Source organism: Somniosus microcephalus, unplaced genomic scaffold, assembly GCF_052327205.1.
Source record: "Somniosus microcephalus isolate GS21.2 unplaced genomic scaffold, FLI_Smic_1.0 scaffold114, whole genome shotgun sequence".
Lineage (NCBI taxonomy): Eukaryota > Metazoa > Chordata > Chondrichthyes > Squaliformes > Somniosidae > Somniosus > Somniosus microcephalus.
The window spans coordinates 669,347-691,895 of NW_028225301.1; the positions used below are offsets into that span (position 1 = coordinate 669,347).

Below are 22,549 nucleotides of genomic sequence, written 5' to 3' on the forward strand. Positions count from 1 at the left end.
TTGCTCTGCCATCAACCTCTTATCAAACTGGAGCTGGCATTGCCTAATATGGTCGTCTCTGGCTACTGCACAGTCCAGAGACACAAGTCTGCATTTTCTTCAACACACATCAACAACATTAGAAGCAGTAAAAACACTGTGGCCTTCCTGGGGCAGCACAAACCACTAGTCTCCAGACTTTTCTTATCCCAACATCATATTTCTGATCGAAACATTCTATGATGAAAATATCCAAGGCCAGTTGGTTGCAAACACCAGCTGTTGCTCAGTGAAATCTCGCTCTCTCTCTCTAATGATACCAACCACATTTTCCCCGATATCGAATGAACTAAACATGAACACCTTTCAGAGGCTGAATTAACTGAGTTCCATATGTCAACACCCATCTCATCTTCCATTCACTTCAATTGAAAGGAAACCGACAGATTGGACCAGTCAGGATTTGAAAGATATTTACAACAGATTCTAGATGTTCTTAGAGTTGAGATCTTTCTCTATTCTGTCTGTGATGAAATATGTCATTCATCAGACTCTGTATTTAACTACATATATTGTATTGCCTGCTCCGGTGTTTTACCTTGTATTGTATATAGTGCACCGCCCCCTTTCTCCCCATTGGATGTGTCGGCTCCGCCCATACCTGGCCCTACTTAAGACAAGCCCAGGCTTGTCTTGCAGCAGAACAGCAGAACGCTTGGTGAAGACACAGGCATCTTTCTTTGCTAATAAAAGCCTTGTTTTATTCAGTTAACTTTGAGTCTTGAAGTTATTGAGGCGCATCACTGTCCACTCGAGGAGTTAGATAACAGACTTTCTCCTGTGAATATAGAGCTGGGGTATTGGCCGTGATGTGTTCACTTGTTTATCTTGTTGACTCTAAACCTTTGCCAATTATTTGATGTGATCTGTTTATTTGTACGAATTTTTTAAAATACACTTGCCGAGTGGATTCAAATTTAAATTGAAAGTAGGTTTGCAGGCGTGATGCTCTATTCACACATCGAAGGTGAGAGAGATGCTGTGGGACACATGCTACGTCCAGTAGCTGAAAGTGATTAACAGACTGGGTTTTGTGTTTAGTGATCCCGGGCGTGTTAGCGAGACCTTCCCTGGATACCAAGGCTAGGATAGGCAGTCTGGAAAGTATGGGGAGCTGGGACTTGTCCATGAGAGTAACCGAAGGTACGAGAATTGAAATAATCTCGAGTTAGAAAGGAGAAAAGGCCCAAAAATGGAGCAGTCAGTAACAGGACATCAATTAGTCTTCTCTTATCTTGGAGGCATCAAATATTGACACACTGTTATTTGAAATATCAAAATATTAAACTCCAGCCCAGTTATTGGGGTAATTAACATCAGCAGAATCAAACTCCGACTGTCAGGATGAATACCATTCAGTCCATGATACAATTAGCAGCAATAGCAGCAGAATCCAACCCCTGCAGTCACTTGTGAACTCGTTGGTGTGTCAGCAGGTGGGATGACTGAATGAGTTCCTTACCACACTCAGAGCAAGTGAATGGTCTCTCCCCAGTGTGAACTCGCTGGTGTATCAGCAGGCTGGATAACAGAGAGAATCCCTCCCCACACTCAGAGCAAGTAAACGGCCTCTCCCCAGTATGAACTCGCTGGTGAGTTACAAGGTAGGATGAACAAGTGAATCCCTTCCCACACTCAGAGCAGGTGAACGGCCTCTCCCCAGTGTGAAGTTGCTGGTGTCTCAGCAGGCTGGATGACGAAGGGAACCCCTTCCCACACACGGAGCAGGTGAACGGCCTTTCCCCGGTGTGAACTTGCTGGTGTATCAGCAGGTGGGATGAATTGGTGAATCCCTTCCCACACACGGAGCAGGTGAATGGTCTCTCCCCGATGTGACAGCTCCGATGAATTTCCAGCTTATACAGGGAACTGAATCCCTTCTCACAGTCGCCACATTTCCACGGTTTCTCCATGGTGCGGGTGTCCTTGCGTCTCTCCAGGTTGGACGATCAGTTGAAGCCTCGTCCACACACAGAACACGTGTACAGTTTCTGCCCACTGTGAATGGTGCAATGTTTTTTCAGGCTGTGTAACTGGTGAAAGCTCTTTCCACAGTCAGTGCACTGGAACGCTCTCACTCAGGTGTGTGTGTCTCGGTGCTTTTCCAGTCACACTGATGTTTGAAATCTTTTCCCACAGACAGAACAAACAAATATTTCTCGTTCCACATTCAAAGGCTGATGATATTCAGGTCCTGATGAATCGAGTGACTGTCAGATCTTGACATGATGTTTGGTTTGAGTTTCCCATCTGCAAATCCTCCCCTTCTAATACCCTGTAAAAGGAGTTTACAAAGTTCATCAATGTAAGTACATGAAATAAATTTAGAACAGACAATTCTAGTTTCTAGGGATCATTCTTTGCTCTCTTGTTCCTCCAAAGCTGTAAATCCTCATCCCACATAATGTCCCTCCTCCCTGGGCTGAAATCCATACTCACCGCACATCTCGAGACAGTTTGTCCTCTGCTCCCAGTTTTCTCCACCAACTCTGGTTGGGTTCATTCTGCACTCACTTGTTCCCTCAAGACCCTGCCCCCCTTTGGTCCTTTACAAAGATGGCCACGCATGTGCTCTAATGCTCCAGAAAGTAAGATGGCGGCGCACAAACCCTCACCATTCCATTACAAAGATGGCGGCCCTTAACCTGAGCCTGTTCCCGATAAAAAGCCCCGGAGCTGCAATCGCGGAACCTGTAGGTTCTCATTCGGGGCTTGCGGCCTACACCAGGAGCTTATGAAGCTCACCCATCAGGTGCATTACCTCTCTGCGCCCCGCTGATTCGTAATCGGTGCAAAACCGCGTCTGCAACCTTTCTACGCTTGTCGCACTCGCCTGGAACTGATCACAGTGACACTGCGCATGCTCCAAATACAGACGGGCACTGCGCCTGCGCGCCGGGCACCTACAGCGTGAATAGGGCACAGTCTTCCCCGCGGGGCATGCTGGGGAGCAGCCCCGCCATTGAAAGCCCCATTGGTGAATGGAGAATGAGTTTCTATGATCCGATTGAGAGAAAATTCATCAATTATTCACACAGAAACCAAAGTGCACGGGCACTCTGCCATGGTTCAGTCCTGATTGTGATTAATAACAGAATACAAACCCCTGCAGTCTCATGTGAACTCACTGGAGTCTCAGCAGGTGGGGTGAATTTCTTCCCACACAAGATATTGAAACAGCCTCTCTCCAGTATCAATGCGCTGATCGTGCATCAGCTGCTTTGAACTTTGAAAACTTTTCTCACAGTTGGAGTATCAACTGTTCTCAATGTGGACACTGGAAGTATTTAAACGGTCTCACTCTGGTGTGACTGTGCTGGTGTGTCAGTAAATGGGATGATCGTAACAACATAAGAAATAAGAGCAGGAGTAGGCCATACGGCCCCTCGAGCCTGCTCCACCATTCAATAAGATCATGGCTGATCATCGACCTCAACTCCACTTTCCCGCCCAATCTTCATATCCCTTGACTCCCCTAGAGTCCAAAAATCTATCTATCTCAGCCTTGAATATACTCAAAGACTCAGCATTCACGGCCCTCTGGGGCAGAGAATTCCAAAGATTCACAACCCTCTGAGTGAAGAAATTCCTCCTCATCTCGGTCATAAATGGCCTACCCCTAATCCTGAGACTATGCCCCCTAGTTCTAGACACTCCAGCCAGGGGAAACACTGGAGCTGGTTTCACCACCATGACCATTCCCCATACTGAGGCTCTCTGATTCTCATTTTATAGACCCAGTGGTCCCTGGATTTGGTGCCACATATAAGTGAACCCTGGGTTTGGTTTCTTAGTGTAAGTCGTTCCTGGATTTGGTGTCACAGTCTAAGTGGTCACTGGATTTGGTGTCTCAGTGTAAGTGGTCACTGGATTTTGTATCACTGTGTAAGTGGTCCCTGGATTTCATCTCACAGTTTAAGTGGTTCCCTGGATTTTGGTTCACAATGTAAGTGGTCCCTGGATTTGGTGTCTCAGTGGAACGGATTCCTGGATTTGGTGTCTCAATGTAAGCGGTCCCAGGATTTAGGGCGACAGTGTAAGTAGTCCTTGGATTTGGTGTCACGGTGTAAGTGGCTCCTGGAATTGTTATCTCTGTGTAAGTGGTCCCTGGATTTGGGGCCACAGTGGAAGTAGTTCTTGGATTTGGTGTCACGGTGTAAGTGGCCGCTGGAATTGTTGTCTCAGTATAAGTTGTCCCTGGATTTGGTGTCACAGAGTACGAGATCCCTGACTTTGGTGTCTCAATGGAAGATGTCCCTGGATTTGGTGCTTTACTGTAAGTGGTTCCTCGATTTGGGGTCTGTGGTAAACCACTGTTTGTTATTGTTGTTGTTGTTGTTGCACACTGTTGTGCTTATGCATGCCTCAGCTGACTCCGCCCCTGGCTCCACCCACATGCCCGGGTATAAAGGTGACTGCTCTGCAGCCCCCTGCCCTTTTGGATACCAGGCAACCACGAGAGGCATGCTCTGTTCTTTGCTAATAAAAGCCTATTAATTAACTCTCTGTCTTTTATGAGGAATTGATAGCAAAGCAAAATGTCGGGTCCAAATGTTGAACAGCAGGAGCTGCATCAACCGACGGTGCCAAACGCTGAGCAGCAGGCGCTGCTGCGAGCCCTCAGACCAACATGCCTGGACCTAGACCCCCAAGAAGCGGGTTCGGCTACCAAATTCGCACAATGGCTGCGTTGCTTCGAGGCTTACCTGGAAGCCTCAACTGTGACCCTAGACGAAAACAAGCTGAAAATCCTGGCCTCAAAGGTGAGCCACCAAGTTTATACTCTAATCCAGGACGCGACGACCTACGCGGCAGCTATCGATCTGCTTAAAGGGCAATACGCACGCCCGGTAAATATGGTCTATGCCAGGCACCTCTTCAGATCCCGCAGACAGCAACCCGGGGAATCGGTGGAGGCTTTCCTACGGGCACTGCGGATACTCGGCCGAGGCTGCGATTGCAAAGAAGTATCAGCCGCAGCACACACGGAGGGACTGATCCGAGATGCTTTCGTTGCGTGTCTAAGGTCCGACTACTCCCGGCAGAGACTGTTGGAGAAGGGAGAAATAGACCTGAGAAAGGCAGTGTCCCTCGCGCTCTCGCTCGACACGGCCCATAGGAATATGGACGCTTTCTCCCCTAACCGCTCCGCACCGTGGACGCCGCAACCTTGGGTCATGGGACCGCCACCTCCAACTGCTGCAGCGATGTCCAAGGCACAGAAATGTTATTTTTGTGGCCAGGCAAAACACCCCACAGCACGCTACCCGGCGAAAAACGCCACCTGCTTCGGCTGCGGGAAGAAAGGACACTATGTCAGCGCCTGCAAAGGCAAAACCGCTAACGCCAGCAGCGCCGCGTGCGAACCGTGGGGGCAGCCATCTTGTCCGCCATCTTGGGCTCCCCCAGCCGCGTGGGGATTGGGATCATGGGCACCGCCATTTTGTCCGCCATCTTGGACGCCTCCAACTTCAATCACGGGGGACCCAGACTCAACCACCGCCTCATCTGACGACCACATCGACTCGCTTGACCATACGCTGGCCTCCGTGATGCTGGACCAATCTCTCCCTCATCAACTGTCCAGGTCCATGATGGACATTACGGTAAACGGCCGCGCCACTACCTGCCTTTTTGACAGCGGGAGCACGGAGAGTTTTATCCACCCCGACACGGTGCGCAGTTACTCTCTCCAGGTCCTGCCGACGCGCCATCGGATCTCTATGGCTTCCAAAGCCCAGGCAGCGGACGTCGGTGGCTACTGTGTGGTGACCCTTTCGGTACGGGGCACAGAATACAAAAATTTTAAACTTCTGGTCCTGCCCCATCTCTGCGCTGCCGTTCTACTGGGGTTGGATTTTCAGTGCCACCTTAAAAGTGTCACATTGGCGTACGGCGGACCTCTCCCCCCACTCACAGTCTGCAGCCAGCAGCTTTTAAATCGCCCGCCGCGCACCATCTGCAGCCTCTCTACCCTTAAAGTCTCCCCCCCCTCCTTGTTCGCTAACCTCACCCGCGACTGTAAGCCCATCGCTACTAAAAGCAGGCGTTACAGTGCCGGGGATAGGAGTTTCATTAAATCCGAGGTAGCGAGACTCCTGAAGGAAGGGATTATTGAGAGTAGCACCAGCCCATGGCGAGCACAAGTGGTGGTGGTGAAGACTGGCGGAAAACAGCGCCTAGTTATTGACTACAGCCAGACGATCAATCGCTACACCCAGTTGGATGCATACCCACTCCCCCGCATATCTGACATGGTCAATCAGATAGCACAATACCGGGTGTTCTCGACGATTGATCTGAAGTCGGCACACCACCAGCTCCCTATCAGGGCTGAGGACCACCAGTACACAGCTTTTGAAGCTGACGGTCATCTCTACCATTTCCTCAGAGTTCCCTTCGGCGTCACCAACGGGGTTTCAGTCTTCCAACGGGAGATGGACCGGATGGTTGACCAGAACGCGCTCCAGGCCACTTTCCCCTATCTAGACAACGTCACCATCTGCGGCCACGACCAGCAGGACCATGACGTTAACCTAGAGAAATTCCTCCGTACGGCCCAGCGGCTGAACCTAACATACAACAAGGACAAGTGTATGTTTCGTACCACGCGCCTTGCCATTCTTGGCTGCGTAGTGGAGAACGGAGTCATCGGCCCCGACCCCGACAGAATGCGCCCCCTTATGGAGCTCCCCCTCCCCCACTGCCAAAAAGCACTGAAGAGATGCCTAGGGTTTTTCTCATACTATGCTCAGTGGGTGCCCAACTATGCGGACAAAGCCAGACCCCTCATCAAGTCTGCCTCCTTCCCCCTGACAGCAGAGGCATGTGCAGCCTTCACTCTCATAAAAAGAGATATTGCGAAGGCCACAATGCACGCAGTGGATGAGTCCATCCCTTTCCAAGTGGAGAGCGACGCATCCGATTTTGCCCTAGCTGCAACCCTTAACCAGGCGGGGAGACCCGTGGCCTTTTTCTCAAGGACCCTCCAGGGCCCCGAGATTCGACACTCCTCTGTCGAAAAGGAGGCTCAGGCCATTGTGGAAGCTGTGCGACATTGGAGGCATTACCTGGCCGGAAAACGATTTACCCTGCTCACTGACCAGCGTTCAGTAGCTTTTATGTTTAATAATAAGCAGAGGGGCAAAATCAAGAATGACAAGATCTTGAGGTGGAGAATCAAACTCTCCACCTACAATTACGATATCTTGTACCGGCCCGGGAAACTCAATGAGCTCGCAGATGCCCTATCACGTGGTACATGCGCCAACGTGCAGGTCGATAGACTGAAGACCCTCCACAATGACCTCTGCCACCCGGGGGTCACCAGGTTCTTCCATTTCATCAAATCCCGTAACCTGCCCTACTCCATCGAGGAGGTGAGGACCTTGACCAGGAACTGCCAAATCTGTGCCGAGTGCAAACCGCATTTTTATAGGCCAGACAGAGTGAGCCTGATCAAAGCCACGCGCCCCTTCGAGCGGCTGAGCGGCGATTTTAAAGGGCCCCTCCCCTCCTCTGACCGCAATGTGTACTTCCTCAATATAATTGACGAGTACTCCCGTTTCCCGTTTGCCACCCCTTGCTCAGACATGACCAGTACCACGGTCATTAAATGTCTGAATGACCTCTTCGCCTTGTTCGGTTTCCCGAGCTATATTCATAGCGATGGGTGCTCATCCTTTATGAGCGACGAACTTCGTCAGTACCTGCTCGCGAGAGGTATTGCTACAAGCAGGACCACCAGCTACAACCCCCGGGGGAATGGCCAGGTGGAAAGAGAGAATGCGACGGTCTGGAAGGCAGTCCTTTTAAACTTGAAATCTAAGGGCCTTCCGACCTCTCGCTGGCAGGAGGTCCTCCCTGCGGCGCTCCATTCCATTCGGTCACTGCTTTGTACAGCCACCAATGCCACCCCTCATGAGAGACTGTTCTCCTTCCCCAGGAAGTCCACTTCGGGGATCTCGTTACCGACATGGCTGACTTCTCCAGGACCCGTCCTACTGCGGAAGCACGTGAGGTCCCATAAGACGGACCCCCTGGTCGAGAGGGTGAGCCTCCTCCACGCCAACCCTCAGTATGCTTACGTGGTGTACCCGGACGGGCGGGAGGACACAGTCTCCATACGAGACCTCGCACCTTCGGGTGCTCCCGAAACACTTCCTTCGCCACCCACGCCTACCCCCAGTATGCTTACGTAGCGTACCCGGACGGGCGGGAGGACACTGTCTCCACACGAGACCTCACACCTTCGGGTGCCCCTGAGACACCACCATCGCCACCCACCACTGCCCACACCCCGACCCCTGTAGACGGCATGCCGCAGCCCCAGGACCCGCCATTGACTACGCAACCTCTCATCAATGAGACGCCAGGTTCGGCGTTGGATGCTGCACCATCACCGCCGCTGCTACGACGATCAGGACGGCATACAAGGCCACCTGATAGACTTAACTACACGAACTTTTGAGTTTACACGAACTTTTAGTACACTTCACCCCGCCGGACTCAATTTTAAACAAGGGGTGAATGTGGTAAACCACTGTTTGTTGTTGTTGTTGTTGTTGTTGATGCACACTGTTGTGCCTATGCATGCCTCAGCTGACACCGCCCCTGGCTCCACCCACATGCCCGGGTATAAAGGTGACTGCTCTGCAGCCCCCTGCCCTTTTGGATACCAGGCAACCACGAGAGGCATGCTCTGTTCTTTGCTAATAAAAGCCTATTAATTAACTCTCTGTCTTTTATGAGGAATTGATAGCGTATCAGGGTCACAGTGTGAATAGTCACTGGATTTGCTAGGAGGCTGTGATTGGAGGTTCAGCGCACACGAGCAGGGAGGGGGACCGGTGGGTCCCAGGGTTAGTACTCTTTCACCCGGCAACATTGACATCATTGCATGATTGCCCACGGAGTTTAAATCTCTGACAGGTTTGCGTTTTAGCAGCACTTCCTCACTGGAACTGAGTGCAAACCCACAGCCCAGCAATGTGTTCAACACTGGATGATCCCATACGACCCTATTCCCCATTAACACTGTCCATATTAATTCACCAGAAACAGCCCAGTGCCCGCAAGTAACGGCAGCCCCACGTCTGACATCAGTTAAATAGACAATTCAAAACATTGTAAAGAGAAAATAAACCACATTATAGTTCAACAGAGCTTATTAATGGGCAGTGAAAGTCTTTCACCCCAACTCATCTGTCACCCCTACTCTCCAACCCCTCTCACCCCAACTCCTCTTTCACCCCTACTCTCCAACCCCCTCACCCGAGCTCGTCTTTCACCCCTACTTTCCAAGCCCCCTCACCCCAACTCCTCTTTCACCCCTACTCTCCAACCCCTCTCACCCCAACTCCTCTTTCACCCCTACTTTCCAAGCCCCCTCACCCCAACTCCTCTTTCACCCCTACTCTCCAACCCCTCTCACCCCAACTCCTCTTTCACCCCTACTCTCCAACCCCCTCACCCAAACTCCTCTTTCACCCCTACTCTCCAACCCCCCTCACCCCAACTCCTCTTTCACCCCTACTCTCCAACCCCCTCACCCCAACTCATCTTTCCCCCTACTCTCCAAACCCCCTCATCCCAACTCATCTTTCACCCCTACTCTCCAACTCCCCTCACCCCAACTCCTCTTTCACCCCTACTCTCCAAACCCCCTCACCCCAACTCCTCTTTCACCCCTACTCTCCAACCCCCCTCACCCCAACTCCTCTTTCACCTCACTCTCCAATCCCCCTCACCACAATTCCTCTTTCACCCCTACTCTCCAAACCCCTCACCCCAATTCCTCTTTCACCCCTACTCTCCAAACCCCCTCGCCCCAACTTCTCTTTCACCCCTACTCTCCAAACCCCTCACCCCAATTCCTCTTTCACCCCTACTCTCCAAACCCCCTCGCCCCAACTTCTCTTTCACCCCTACTCTCCAAACCCCTCACCCCAATTCCTCTTTCACCCCTACTCTCCAAACCCCCTCGCCCCAACTCCTCTTTCACCCCTAATCTCCAACCCCCCTCACCCCAACTCTTTTTTCACCCCTACTCTCCAATCCCCCTCACCCCAACTCCTCTTCCCCCCCCCTTTCATCTTCCATTGATATTTGGAACCTGTCAGAATTTGAAAGATATTTACAAATGATTTGATTGTTTCTTAGAGTTGGGATCTTTCTTCATTCTGTTGTCTTCTGATTGAAATGAAACCGATAGTTTTTACCAGTCGGGATTTGAAAGGTATTTACAACAGATTGAAGATGCTCTTCGAGTTTGGATCTTTCTCTATTCCATCCACTCGAGGAGTTAGATAACAGACTTTCTCCTGTGAATATAGAGCTGGAGTATTGGGCCATGATGTGTTCACTTGTTCATCTTGTTTAATCTAAAAATTGAGTCTTGTGATTTCAGACACCAGATAATCAAGCTCACAACAACAGGTTGTCTTTTACTGACTTTATTAACAGCATTGCAAAAATACACAGTATAGTTACCTGTCCAAAGACAGAGATAATACAGTGCATTCAGAGCTTCCTTCTCCCCAGGTCTGTTGTAACAAGCTGCGGCTACACTGGCGAGAGTTATACTGAACTTGTTTACTGCATTCGTGATCTGGCCCTGCTCAAACCTGAGACATCTGTGCATTGATCTGACTGTCACCACAAGGCTGTGTCCCTGTCACACAGACACCGTTTCCATGTTTCACATCTCCATACACAGACCATCACTTTACACATCCCCTTCCATCCTCAATCAACATCAGAAAAATAAATTATCTGCTCAATACCATCATGCTGTTTGTGGGATCTTGCAGTGCGCAAATTGGCAGCCGCATTTCTCACATTCCAACAGTGACTACACTTCAAAAGTATTTCATTGTCTGTAAAACGTTTGGGACGTCCTGAGGTTGTGAAAGGCGGGATAGAAATTCAAGTCTTTTTGATTTCATAACAGCAAAAGTTACACTGGGACAAATGTTCAGTCATTTTCTGGAAGATCTGGAGAGCTGGGACTTGATAGTAACAGAAGGTATGAGAACTGAAATTATCTAGACTTAGAAAGGAGAAAAGGCCCAGAAATGGAGCAGTCGGTAACAGGACATCAGTTAGTCTGCTCTTATCTCAGTGACATCAAATACTCGATTCACTGAGTGTTTGACATTTATCCAGAATACTATAACCTCCAGCCCAGTTATAGGGGTTACTAACATCAGCAGAAACAAACTCCAACTGTCAGAATGAACATGGTTTAGTCCTGGATGAGATTAACAGCAACAATAACAGCAGAATCCAACCCGTGCAGTCGCAAGTGAACTCGCTGGTGTTTCAGCAGGTGGGATGACTGAGTGAATCCCTTCCCACACTCAGGGCAGGTGAACGGCCTCTCCCCAGTGTGAACTCGCTGGTGTCTCAGCAGGTGGGATGACTGAGTGAATCCCTTCCCACACACGGAGCAGGTGAACAGCCTCTCCCCAGTGTGAACGCGCTGGTGTGTCAGCAGGGTGGATGATCGAGGGAATCCCTTCCCACACACGGAGCAGGTGAATGGCTTCTCTCCAGTGTGAGTGCGTTGATGTATCAGCAGAACCTTTGTGCTTTTAAAGCTCATTTCACAGTTAGAACATTTAAAAGGTCCCTTATCAGTGTGAACAACTTGGTGTTCTATGAGGCAGGATGATTGAGTGAATCCCATCCCACAGATGGAGCAGGTGAACGGTCTCTCTCCAGTGTGAACTCGTTGGTGTGTCAGCAGATACTTTGTGCTTTTAAAGCTATTTTCACAGTCAGAACATTTAAAAGGTCTCTTATCAGTTTGAACAAGTTGGTGTTTCATAAGGCAGGATGATTGAATGAATCCCTTTCCATACTCAGAGCAGGTGAACGGTCTCTCCCCAGTGTGAACTCTCTGGTGTGTCAACAGGTGGGATGACTGAGTGAATCCCTTCCCACACATGGAGCAGGTGAATGGTCTCTCCCCAGCGTGAGTGTGTTGATGTCCCAGCAGGTGCTGTTTGCTTTTAAAGCTCTTTTCACAGTCAGAACATTTAAAAGGTCTCTTATCAATGTGAACAAGTTGGTGTTTCAGCAGGCTGGATGACTGGGTGAATCCCTTCCCACACATGGAGCAGGTGAATGGCCTCTCCCCAATGTGAGTGTGCTGGTGTGTCAGCAGATTCTTTGTGCTTTTATAGGTCTTCCCACAGTCAGAACATTTAAAAGGTCTCTTATCAGATTGAACAAGTTGGTGTTCAGTGAGGTTGGATGACTGAGCGAATCCCTTCCCACACACGGAGCAGGTGAATGGTCTCTCCCCAGTGTGAATGCGCCGATGAGTATCCAGTTCAGATGGGTAATTGAATCCCTTCCCACAGTCCCCACATTTCCCCAGTTTCTCCATGGTGCGGGTATCCTTGTGTCTCTCCAGGTTGGACGATCAGTTGAAGCCTCGTCACACACAGAACTCGTGTAAAGTTTCTCCCCGCTGTGAATGGTGCGATGTTTTTTCAGGCTGTGTACCTGGTTAAATCTCTTTCCACAGGCAGTGCACTGGAACACTCTCACTCGGGTGTGTGTGTCTCGGTGCTTTTCCAGTCACACTGATGTTTGAATTTTTTTCCCACAGACTGAACAGATAAACAATTCTCCTTCCACATTCAAAGGCTGATGATATTCAGGTCCTGATGAATCGAGTGACTCTGTCAGATCTTGACGTGATGATTGGTTTGAGTTTCTCGTCTGTAAATCCTCCCCATCTAATACCTGGTAAAAGGAGTTTACAAAAGCCATCACTGTAAATACATAAAGAGATCGCACATTGTTGCTCCTCTCACTGCCTGGGGGAATGGGGCAGATATTTAAAGGGACAGGGACTTCCCAGTCTCGTTTATCTTGGAGTGTCAGAGGACTTTACCAACAGAGCTCCCATTAACAGTCGCTCCCTTCTGTACTGTGCAGTGATTGTAAACCTGTCTATTTGAATGACATGATCCTTTCTAAAATGTCTCACTGTTCTTTGATGATCCATTTGTCTTGCTTGGTTAATTTTCATAGATTTCAGAATTTTGCAGTGTGACGAAGGTTTCCTTTAAAGATGGAATAGCATTTGTTTCAAAATACTCTGTTCTTCTCCACCCCCTCCCCCGCCAAACTTTAGAACACTCTGCACTACTGACTGGGAAGGTCCCAAGTTCTATCCTTAATCTGTGCTGTTAGTTGATCTCTGACAAGGCAGCAGTTCAGGGGCTATGATTGTCCTCAGTACCACTGGGCTGTGAAGAGTAAAAATCAGCCAGTGCCCCTTCTCTTGATACCAATCCAGTGACCTCAACTGGGAAGTGTGTGGCTGTCAGTTGAGGACAGGATTGGACTCGGCTGTGATGCCTACCACAGTGGAAATGCTGCTGGCACTCACTGAGTTGGCTGACGGTGAGGCACTAGAGGTTAGCTAATGTCTGTGGAATTGCACTCAGCCAGATTCAGCACAACTTACAGAACAAAAATCCCAGACGATGTAATGAATGTTGTTTTTAGACAGTAAGGATGGAAGGAGAGTGTGTAGAATGGAGAATTTACAGCTTAGGAGGGACAGGAGGAGACAGAATGTTCCATAGAAACTAGAATTGTCTGTTCTGAATTTCTATCCTGTACTTAATGTAACAACTTTTGTAACCACCATTTCAGGGTATTAGAAGGGGAGGATCTGCAGCTGGGAAACTCAAACCAAATATCGCGTCAAGATCGGACAGATTCACTCGATTCATCAGGACCTGAATATCATCGGCCTTTGGATATAGAAGGAAAAAGCACCAATCACAGCGGGGAGAAACAGGACACGTGTTGTGTGTGTGGATCCACCTTCAACCAATCGTCTAGCCTGTGAGACGCGTGCGCCCACCTGAATCAACAGTGTAAATGTGGGGACTGTGGAAACGGATTTAGTTGCCCGTCTGAGGTGGAAACTCATCAATACGGGAACACCAGGGAGAGGCCAGCTGAGCATGGAAAAAGATTCACTCGCTCAACTCACCAACTGACAAACTCACTTGTTCGCAATGGGGAGAATCGGTTCACTGCTCTGTATGTGGAAAGGGATTCAATCGATCATCCCATTTACTGACACACCAGCAGTCACACTGGCGAGAGACCGTTTAGATACTTCGCGTGTGGGAAGGGATTCACTCCGTTGTTCCAACTGTTGACACTCCAGAGTGTCCACATTGAGAACAGTTGCTGTAAATACTCTGACTGTGAGAAAAGCTTTCAAAGTTCAAAGCAGCTGATGCACGATCAGCACATTGATACTGGAGAGAGGCTGTTTCAATATCTTGTGTGTGGGAAGAAATTCACCCCACCTGCTGAGACTCCAGTGAGTTCACATGTGACTGCAGGGTTTGGATTCTGTTATTAATCACATCCAGGACTGAACCATGGCAGAGTGCCCGTGCACTTGGGTTTCTCTGTGAACTATTGATGAATTCTCTCTCAATGGGATCACAGAAACTCATTCTCCATTCACTAATTGGGGCTTGCAATGTTCCCCAGCATGCCCCGCGGGGGGATTGTGTACCGTCACTCTGGAGGAGCCCAGTGCGCAGGCGCAGCACATGCCTGTATTTGGAGCATGTGCAAAGTCACTGATCACGCCGGGCGAGTGAATTAAAAGCAGAAAGGTTGTAGACGCGTTTTACGCCGATTACGAATCACCGGGGTGCAGGGAGGTAACGCAGCCGACGGGTGGGCTTCATAAACACCTGGTGTAGGCCGCGAGCCCCAAATGACAACCTACACGTTCAGTGTTCCAGCTCGGAGGCTTTTGCCCAGTAACAGGCCCTGGTTAACGGTCACCATCTTTGCAAAGGAAAGCTGTGGGTTTGTGCGCCGCCATCTTGCTTCATCAAAAGGTAGAGCGCATGCGCATCCATCTTTGTAAAGGAACTACTAGTAGGCGGGGCTTCAGGGTCTCAGTGAGTGAGCCAGAGTCAGCACCTTCAGGGGAGGAGAACCAGTGAGTGTAGAACTGAACCCAGCCAGAGTCAGCACCTTCAGGGGAGGAGAGGGAGGGGAAGCAGTGAGTGTAGAACTGAACCCACCCAGAGTCAGCACCTTCAGGGGAGGAGAGGGAGGGGAACCAGTGAGTGCAGAACTGAACCCACCCAGAGTCAGCACCTTCAGGGGAGGAGAGGGAGGGGAACCAGTGAGTGTAGAACTGAACCAGCCAGAGTCAGCACCTTCAGGGGAGGAGAGGGAGGGGAACCAGTGAGTGTAGAACTGAACCCACCCAGAGTCAGCACCTTCAGGGGAGGAGAGGGAGGGGAACCAGTGAGTGTAGAACTGAACCAGCCAGAGTCAGCACCTTCAGGGGAGGAGAGGGAGGGGAACCAGTGGGTGTAGAACTGAACCCAGCCAGAATCAGCACCTTCAGGGGAGGAGAGGGAGGGGAACCAGTGAGTGTGGAACTGAACCCAGCCAGAGTCAGCACCTTTTATAGAGTCATGACAGCACAGAGTCTATCAGGTCACTCCTCAACCTCCTTTGCTCTAATGAAAACAAATCCAGCTTCTCCAACCTGTCCTTGTAGCTAAGATCCCCCATCCCTGGAACCATTCTGGTAATTCTCCTCTGCACCCTCTGAAGTGCCCCCACATCCCTCCTAAAGTGTGGTGACCAGAACTGGATGCAGTACTCCAGTTGTGGCCTAACCAGCGCTTTATAAAGGTTCAGCATAACTCTTCTACTTTTGTACTCAATACCTCTATTTATGAAGCCGAAGATCCCATATGCTTTGTTAAACACTCTCTCAATATGTCCTGCCACCTTCAGGGACCTATGCACATTAACACCCAGGTCTCTCTGTCCCTGCACACTCTTTAAAACTGTGCCACTAAGTGTCTATTGCCTCTCCCTTCATCAATCCTCTCTGTTACTTCATCAAAAAATTCAATTGGATTAGTCAAACACAATCTTCCTTTTACAAACCCGTGTTGCCTTTCCTTTATTAGCTTAAACCTCTCCAAATGTCCGTTAATTGTTTTCCTTGATTATTGTTTCTAAAACTTTACCTACCACTGATGTTAAACTGACCGGCCTGCAGTTACTAGGATTTTCCTTACACCCTTTCTTGAACAATTGTGTCATATTTGCCACTTTCCAATCCTCAGGCACCTCCCCCACATCTAGGGAAGTTTGGAAAATTATGGCAAGCCCTTCCGTTATCTCCTCCCCTAATTCCCTTAGCAACCTGTATTGCAAGCCATCTGGTATTTCATTCAAACTCTCCACACTATGGATTTCTTACCATCTCTCCTGAAGGCGCTGGTAAAAGCAGAGCATACAGTTAACATCACACACAATTGTAACAAAAGAGCCCCAGTGTTGGAATCCCCATGTACAGTCCAGGGGTTGGAATCCCAATGTACAGTCCCAGGGTTGGAATCCCCATGTCCAGTCCCAGGGTTGGAATCCCCAAGTCTGGAAGACTTTTCGGCAGTTGGAGGAGAAGCGGGAGTTGGGGAAAGCTTGCACAGTCGTTGCAACTTCGAGAAGAGAGCTGGGAGAGCTGGAACACAGACACAGCTCCGGAGACAGCTTTTGAGCTGGGCAAAGAGGAGTTGGTTTGGGAGAAGATCACCGAACTCCTCTCCACCATCGGAGGAGGAAGAAGAATTAAGCCAACATCAGGAAAGTCGTTCGAAGCCAGTGTCCCGCCCCGGGGAAAAACATCGGGAGATCATCGACCATCCCCGGGCCGTAGCCGAAGCGAAAGGGGCCATTGAACCAACTTGGGAGAAGAGACAAAAAAATAAATCCTCAAGAGAAGAAACCTTCCAGCCACTCCGGCTCAGGAGAAGAGACCAAACAAAATGAGAGAAGAAGCCTTCGGAGGGGCTCGCCGACATCCAGGCCCGCCGGTGTCCAGCCGCCCCCGACCCCCACCTCAGGAGAGAGGTGTGGCGCAGCTCACAGAGGTTCCACGATCCACGAGGAGACAGAGCACCTGAAGGGATGAAAACACAGACTTGACTTCAAAACCTTGCACTTCCTAGTGGGATTGGTGAGCATGTTTCTGGCCCTTCACAATCAGATCTAGATAGGTTTAATAAGGGGGTGGATTTAAGGGTACAATTAACATGAGTTGTCCCTCGATGTTCCATGTGTTTCCTTACTTCATGATGATCTTTGTACAGTATAAGATGCCTGCATTTGCCTTAGTTAGTATGATGTCGTTATGATTTGTTTGTGTTTGTTTTTCCCTCCCATGTACTCTCTTATCTGCTTGCATTTGATTTGATATTTTTCCTTATGCAATAAAGTTTCATTTTGATTCATCAAACTTGGTCTACAAGAGTCTTCTCTACATTGTAGTTCCTGCCCCAAAGTCCAGAGTATAGAATCTAAGGGGTGAGTGGGTCGAACCACTCAAGGTTTTACTGTGCAAAGAGAGAGAGGCCTCTAGAGAGAGAAACCTCAGGGACATCGCTCACCAGGAAAACCCCTTACAATCCCACGGCTGGAATCCCCATGTCCAGTCCCAGGGTTGGAATCCCCATGTCCAGTCCCAGGGTTGGAATCCCCATGTCCACTCCCAGGGTTGGACTCACCATGTCAAGTCCCAGGGTTGGAATCCCCTTGTGCAGTCGCAGGTTTAGAATCCCCGTGTAGAGACCCAGGGTTGGAATCCCCATGTCCACTCCCAGGGTTGGAATCCCCATGTACAGTCCCAGGGTTAGAATCACCATGTACAGTCCCAGGGTTAGAATCCCCGTGTACAGTCCCAGGGTTAGAATCCCCGTGTACAGTCCCATGTTTAGAATCCCCATGTACAGTCCCAGGGTAGAAATCCCCATGCACAGTCGCAGTGTTGGAATCCCCAGGTACAGTCCCATGCTTAGAATCCCCATGTACAGTCTCATGGTTAGAATCTCCATGTACAGTCGCAGGGTTGGAATCCCCATGTACAGTCCCAGGGTTGGAGCCCACATGTACAGTCCCAGGGTTAGGATCCCCATGTACAGCCCCAGGGTGAGAATCCCCATGTACAGTCCCAGGGTTAGAATCCCCGTGTACAGTCCCAGGGTTGAAATCCCCAGGTACAGTCTCATGGTTAGAATCTCCATGTACAGTCGCAGGGTTGGAATCCCCATGTCCATTCCCAGGGTTGGAATCCCCATGTCCAGTCCCAGGGTTGGAATCCCCATGTCCAGTCCCAGGGTTGGAATCCCCATGTCCAGTCCCAGGGTTGGAATCCCCATGTCCAGTCCCAAGGTTGGAATCCCCAAGTCCAGTCCCACGGTTGGAATCCCCATCTCCAGTCCCAGGGTTGGAATCCCCATGTCCAGTCCCAGGGTTGGAATCCCCATGTCCAGTCCCAGTGTTGGAATCCCCATGTCCAGTCCCAGGGTTGGAATCCCCATGTCCCGTCCCAGGGTTGGAATCACCATGTCCCGTCCCAGGGTTGGAATCCCCATGTCCAGTCCCAGGGTTGGAATCCCCATGTCCAGTCCCAGGGTTGGAATCCCCATATCCAGTCCCAGGGTTGGAATCCCTGTGTAGAGACCCAGGGTTGGAATCCCCATGTCCACTCCCAGGGTTGGAATCACCATGTCCAGTCCCAGGGTTGGAATCCCCTTGTACAGTCCCAGGGTTAGAATCCCCGTGTACAGTCCCAGGGTTAGAATCCCCGTGTACAGTCCCATGTTTAGAATCCCCATGTACAATCCCAGGGTAGAAATCCCCATGCACAGTTGCAGTGTTGGAATCCCCAGGTACAGTCCCATGCTTAGAATCCCCATGTACAGTTTCATGATTAGAATCTCCATGTACAGTCGCAGGGTTGGGATCCCCATGTACAGTCCCAGGGTTAGAATCCCCGTGTACAGTCCCAGGGTTAGAATCCCGATGTACAGTCCCAAGGTTGGATTCCCCATGAACAGTCCAAGGGTTAGAATCCCCATGTACAGTCCCACATTTTGAATACCTATGTACAGTCCCAGGGTTACAGTCCCCTTGTGCAGTCCCAGGGTTGGAATCCCCATGTTCAGTCCCAGGGTTAGAATCTCCATGTGCAGTCCCAAGGTTGGATTCCCCATCTACAGTCCTGGTGTTGGAATTCAAATGTAGAGTCCCAGGGTTGGAGACCACATGTACAGTCCCAGGGTTAGAATCCTCATCTACAGTCCCAGGGTTAGCATCCCCATGTACAGTCCCAGGGTTCGAATCCCCTTTTGCAGTCCCAGGGTTGCAGTCCCCTTCTGCCGTCCCAGAGTTAGAATCCCCATGTACAGTCCCAGGGTTAGAATCACCATGTACACTCCCAGGTTTGGAATCCCCATTTACAGCCCCAGGGCTGGAATTCCCATGTACAGTCCCAGGGTTAGAATCCCCATGTACGGTCCCATTGTTAGAATCCACATGTACAGTCCCAAGTTTGGATTCCCCATGTACAGTCCCAGGTTTACAGTTCCCTTGTGCAGTCCCAGGGTTAGAATCCCCATGTACAGTCCCGTTGTTGGAATCCCCATGTACAGTCCCAGGGTTGGAATCCCCATGTACAGTCTCAGGGTTGGATTCCCCATGTACAATCCCAGGGTTACAGTATCCTTATGCAGTCCCAGGGTTGGAATCCCCATGGACAGTCCCAGGGTTAGAATCCCCATGTACAGTCCCATAGTTGGAATCCCCATGTACAGTCCCAGGGTTGGAGCCCCCATGTACAGTACCAGGGTTAGAATCCCCATGTACAGTCCCAGGGTTAGAATCCCCACGTACAGCCCCAGGGTCGGAATCCCCATGTCCAGTCCCAAGGTTTGATTCCCCATGTACAATCCCAAGGTTAGAATCCCCGTGTACGGTCCCAGGGTTAGAATCCCCATGTACAGTCCCAAGTTTGGATTCCCCATGTACAGAACTAGGGTTAGAATCCCCATGTACAGTCCCACATTTCGAATACCCATGGACAGTCCCAGGGTTACAGTCCACTTGTGCAGTCCCAGGGTTGGAATCCCCATGTTCAGTCCCAGCGTTAGAATCTCCATGTACAGTCCCAAGGTTGGATTCCCCATGTACAGTCCTGGGGTTAGAATTCCAATATAGAGTCCCAGGTTTGGAGCCCACATGTACAGTCCCAGGGTTAGAATCCCCAAGTACAGTCCCAGGGTTAGCATCCCCATGTACAGTCGCAGGGTTGGAGCCCACATGTACAGTCCCAGGGTGAGGATCCCCATGTACAGTCCCAGGGTTAGAATCCAGATGTACAGTCCCAGGGTTGGAATCCCCATGTAGTGTCCCAGGGTTAGAATACCGAGGTACAGTCCCAGGGCTGGAATACCCAAGTACAGTCCCAGGGTTGGATTCCCCATGTACAGTCCCAGCGTAAGAATCCTCATGTACAGTTCCAGGGTTGGAATCCCCATATACATACCCAGGGTTGGAACCCCCATGCACAGTCGCAGGGTAGAATCCCCATGTACAGTCCCAGGGTTTGAATCCCAATTTACAGTCCCATAGTTAGAACTCCCATGTACAGTCCCAGGGTAGAATCCCCATGTTCACTCCCAGGTTTGGAATCCCCATGTACAGCCCCAGGGCTGGAAGTCCCATGTACAGTCCCAGGGTTAGAATCCCCATGTACAGTCCCATTGTTAGAATCCACATGTACAGTCCCATGTTTGGATTCCCCAATACAGTCCCAGGGTTACAGTCCCCTTGTGCAGTCCCAGGGTTGGAATCCCCATGTACAGTCCCAGGGTTAGAATCCCCATGTACAGTCCCGCTGTAGGAATCCCCATGTACAGTCCCAGGGCTGGAATACCCATGTACAGTCCCAGGGCTGGAATACCCATGTACAGTCCCAGGGTTGGATTCCCCATGTACAGTCCCAGGGTTTGATTCCCCATGTACTGTCCCAGGGTAAGAATCCCCATGTACAGTCGCAGGGCTGGAATCCACATGTACAGTCCCATTGTTAGAATCCACATGTACAGTCGCAGGGTTAGAATACCCATGTACAGTCGCAGTGTTGGAACCCCATGTACAGTCTCAAGCTTGCAATCTCCATGTACAGTCCCAGGGTTGGATTCACCATGTACAGTCCCGGGGTTGGAATTCAAAAGTACAGTCCCAAGGTTGGATTCCCCATGTACAGCCCAGGGGTTGGTATCCCAATGTACAGTCCCAGGGTTTGAATCCCCATGTACTGTCCCAGGGTTGGAATCCCCATGTACCGTCGCAGGGTTAGTATCCCCATGTACAGTCCCAGGTTTAGAATCCCTATGTACTGTCCCAGGGTTAGAATCCCTGTGGGAGAAAACGTATTAAACATTAAGGCATGCTGGGATACTTGACCACTTTACTAATTGAACAAAGGACACTAAACTAGTTAAAACTAAAAGAACTGCTGACTGCCATAATGAAGTCAAGCTGACCTTTTGGCTTAGGACATCTGGTGATAAAATGTGAACATGTTAATCTGTTTCTTGAGAACAATGGAACCTATGAAACCTTATGTTGAAATGTAATGTAAGCTAATCACCTGAAGTTGTTTACCTTGCTGTATAACTATGAGTGCTGTACATTAGTAATTTAGAGTGCTGGTGGGCAGTAGGGACTGCTGCAGACTCTCCGTGATATCACGTAATAAATTCCTAAAGCGAACCTCGAAGTCTCCGTCTGATAGTTAATTTCCTCGACAGAATTTGGCGTAGTCTGGCAGGATCCCTAACAACGGGATATAAAAGAACTAAGAAGGTCTAAGTTGGGTATAGCGTCGACCTTGTATATCACTTGGCCCACTTAGGCTCCAATTAGTCAAAGGAAATTTAAAAAGGGACTCTCCTAAAAATAAAAGGAAAGTGCCCGGTGCCTCCCAGCTGAAAGGGGGAGAGCACCTAGCGCGTTCCAGCTGAAAGGGGGACGGCGCGTGGTTGCCTAGTTATCCGGTCGGTGACTCATGCTGAGCCAAGAAGCCCGTCAGGCTGAGTCAAGACTGCTGAGAAGAGAGAAAAGACTATGGCACCGAATTAAGTAGCTACAAAGCGAATAAAGGGTTGACTTCAGGATTCGCGGATGGAAAAACCGGTGAGCGCTCATTGTATTTTGTGTATATAAAATAACCCGCGGTTGTATAACCAGTAAGTTTAAAACTAAGTTACAGGAGTAAGGAGAAGATGGGAAATAACGGCAGTCGAGCGGATTCGTCCGAGCCTGCGGCAAGGTAGAACAGGAGGCTGCAAATGGTAAAATCAAGATATGTAAAAGAACGAATGACAGAATAAAAAAGCTCGTGCAACATCGAAAAAAGGTAGGAGATCCCATCATTCCACCGGGATCGCCAGCCGATACTGTAATAAAAGAAACAGGAGACGATCGGTATGCGGTAACTTTTAGTAGTGATCTGTATGGATGGTCGGGTGGAGATTGGCCTTATGGGGGAAGTTTTAAAATACCTTTAATAAAAGAATGGGAAGAAATTACTAGAAGTGAAGGAGGGGATCCTGAGTGGGACTAACGATAGGGCTGC

The 22,549-nt window shown here is 49.8% G+C and overlaps 1 protein-coding gene across 3 annotated transcripts; it reads right to left on the minus strand.

The window, feature by feature from the left end:
- Positions 1-1,298: 1,298 nt before the first annotated feature.
- LOC147082752 (uncharacterized) lies at positions 1,299-12,661 on the minus strand. 3 transcript variants are annotated; one of them, XM_085980340.1, is made up of 4 exons: positions 12,275-12,661; positions 12,101-12,193; positions 11,690-12,016; positions 10,494-11,521 (listed from the first exon to the last, which is right to left on the minus strand). In XM_085980340.1, the coding sequence occupies exons 1-4, from the start codon at positions 12,431-12,433 to the stop codon at positions 11,285-11,287; spliced, it is 816 nt and encodes a 271-aa protein (XP_085836466.1). In that variant the 5' UTR covers positions 12,434-12,661; the 3' UTR covers positions 10,494-11,284. The 3 variants fall into 3 exon arrangements, with proteins under 3 accessions (XP_085836467.1, XP_085836465.1, XP_085836466.1); XM_085980341.1 differs by lacking the exon at positions 10,494-11,521 and adding an exon at positions 1,299-1,895 and having other exon boundaries at positions 11,855-12,661; XM_085980339.1 differs by adding an exon at positions 1,299-1,796 and having other exon boundaries at positions 11,351-12,661.
- Between the last annotated feature and the right edge of the window lie 9,888 nt (positions 12,662-22,549).

Coding starts and splice junctions, on each gene's coding strand:
- LOC147082752 (XM_085980339.1), bottom strand. CDS start 12,433: ATGGAGAAACTGGGGAAATGTGGGGACTGTGGGAAGGGATTCAATTAC. Junction 1,797..11,350: donor ACCTGCTGAAACACCAGCGA/GTTCACTTGCGA, acceptor CTGATACACCAG/CAAGTTCACACCGGGGAAAG.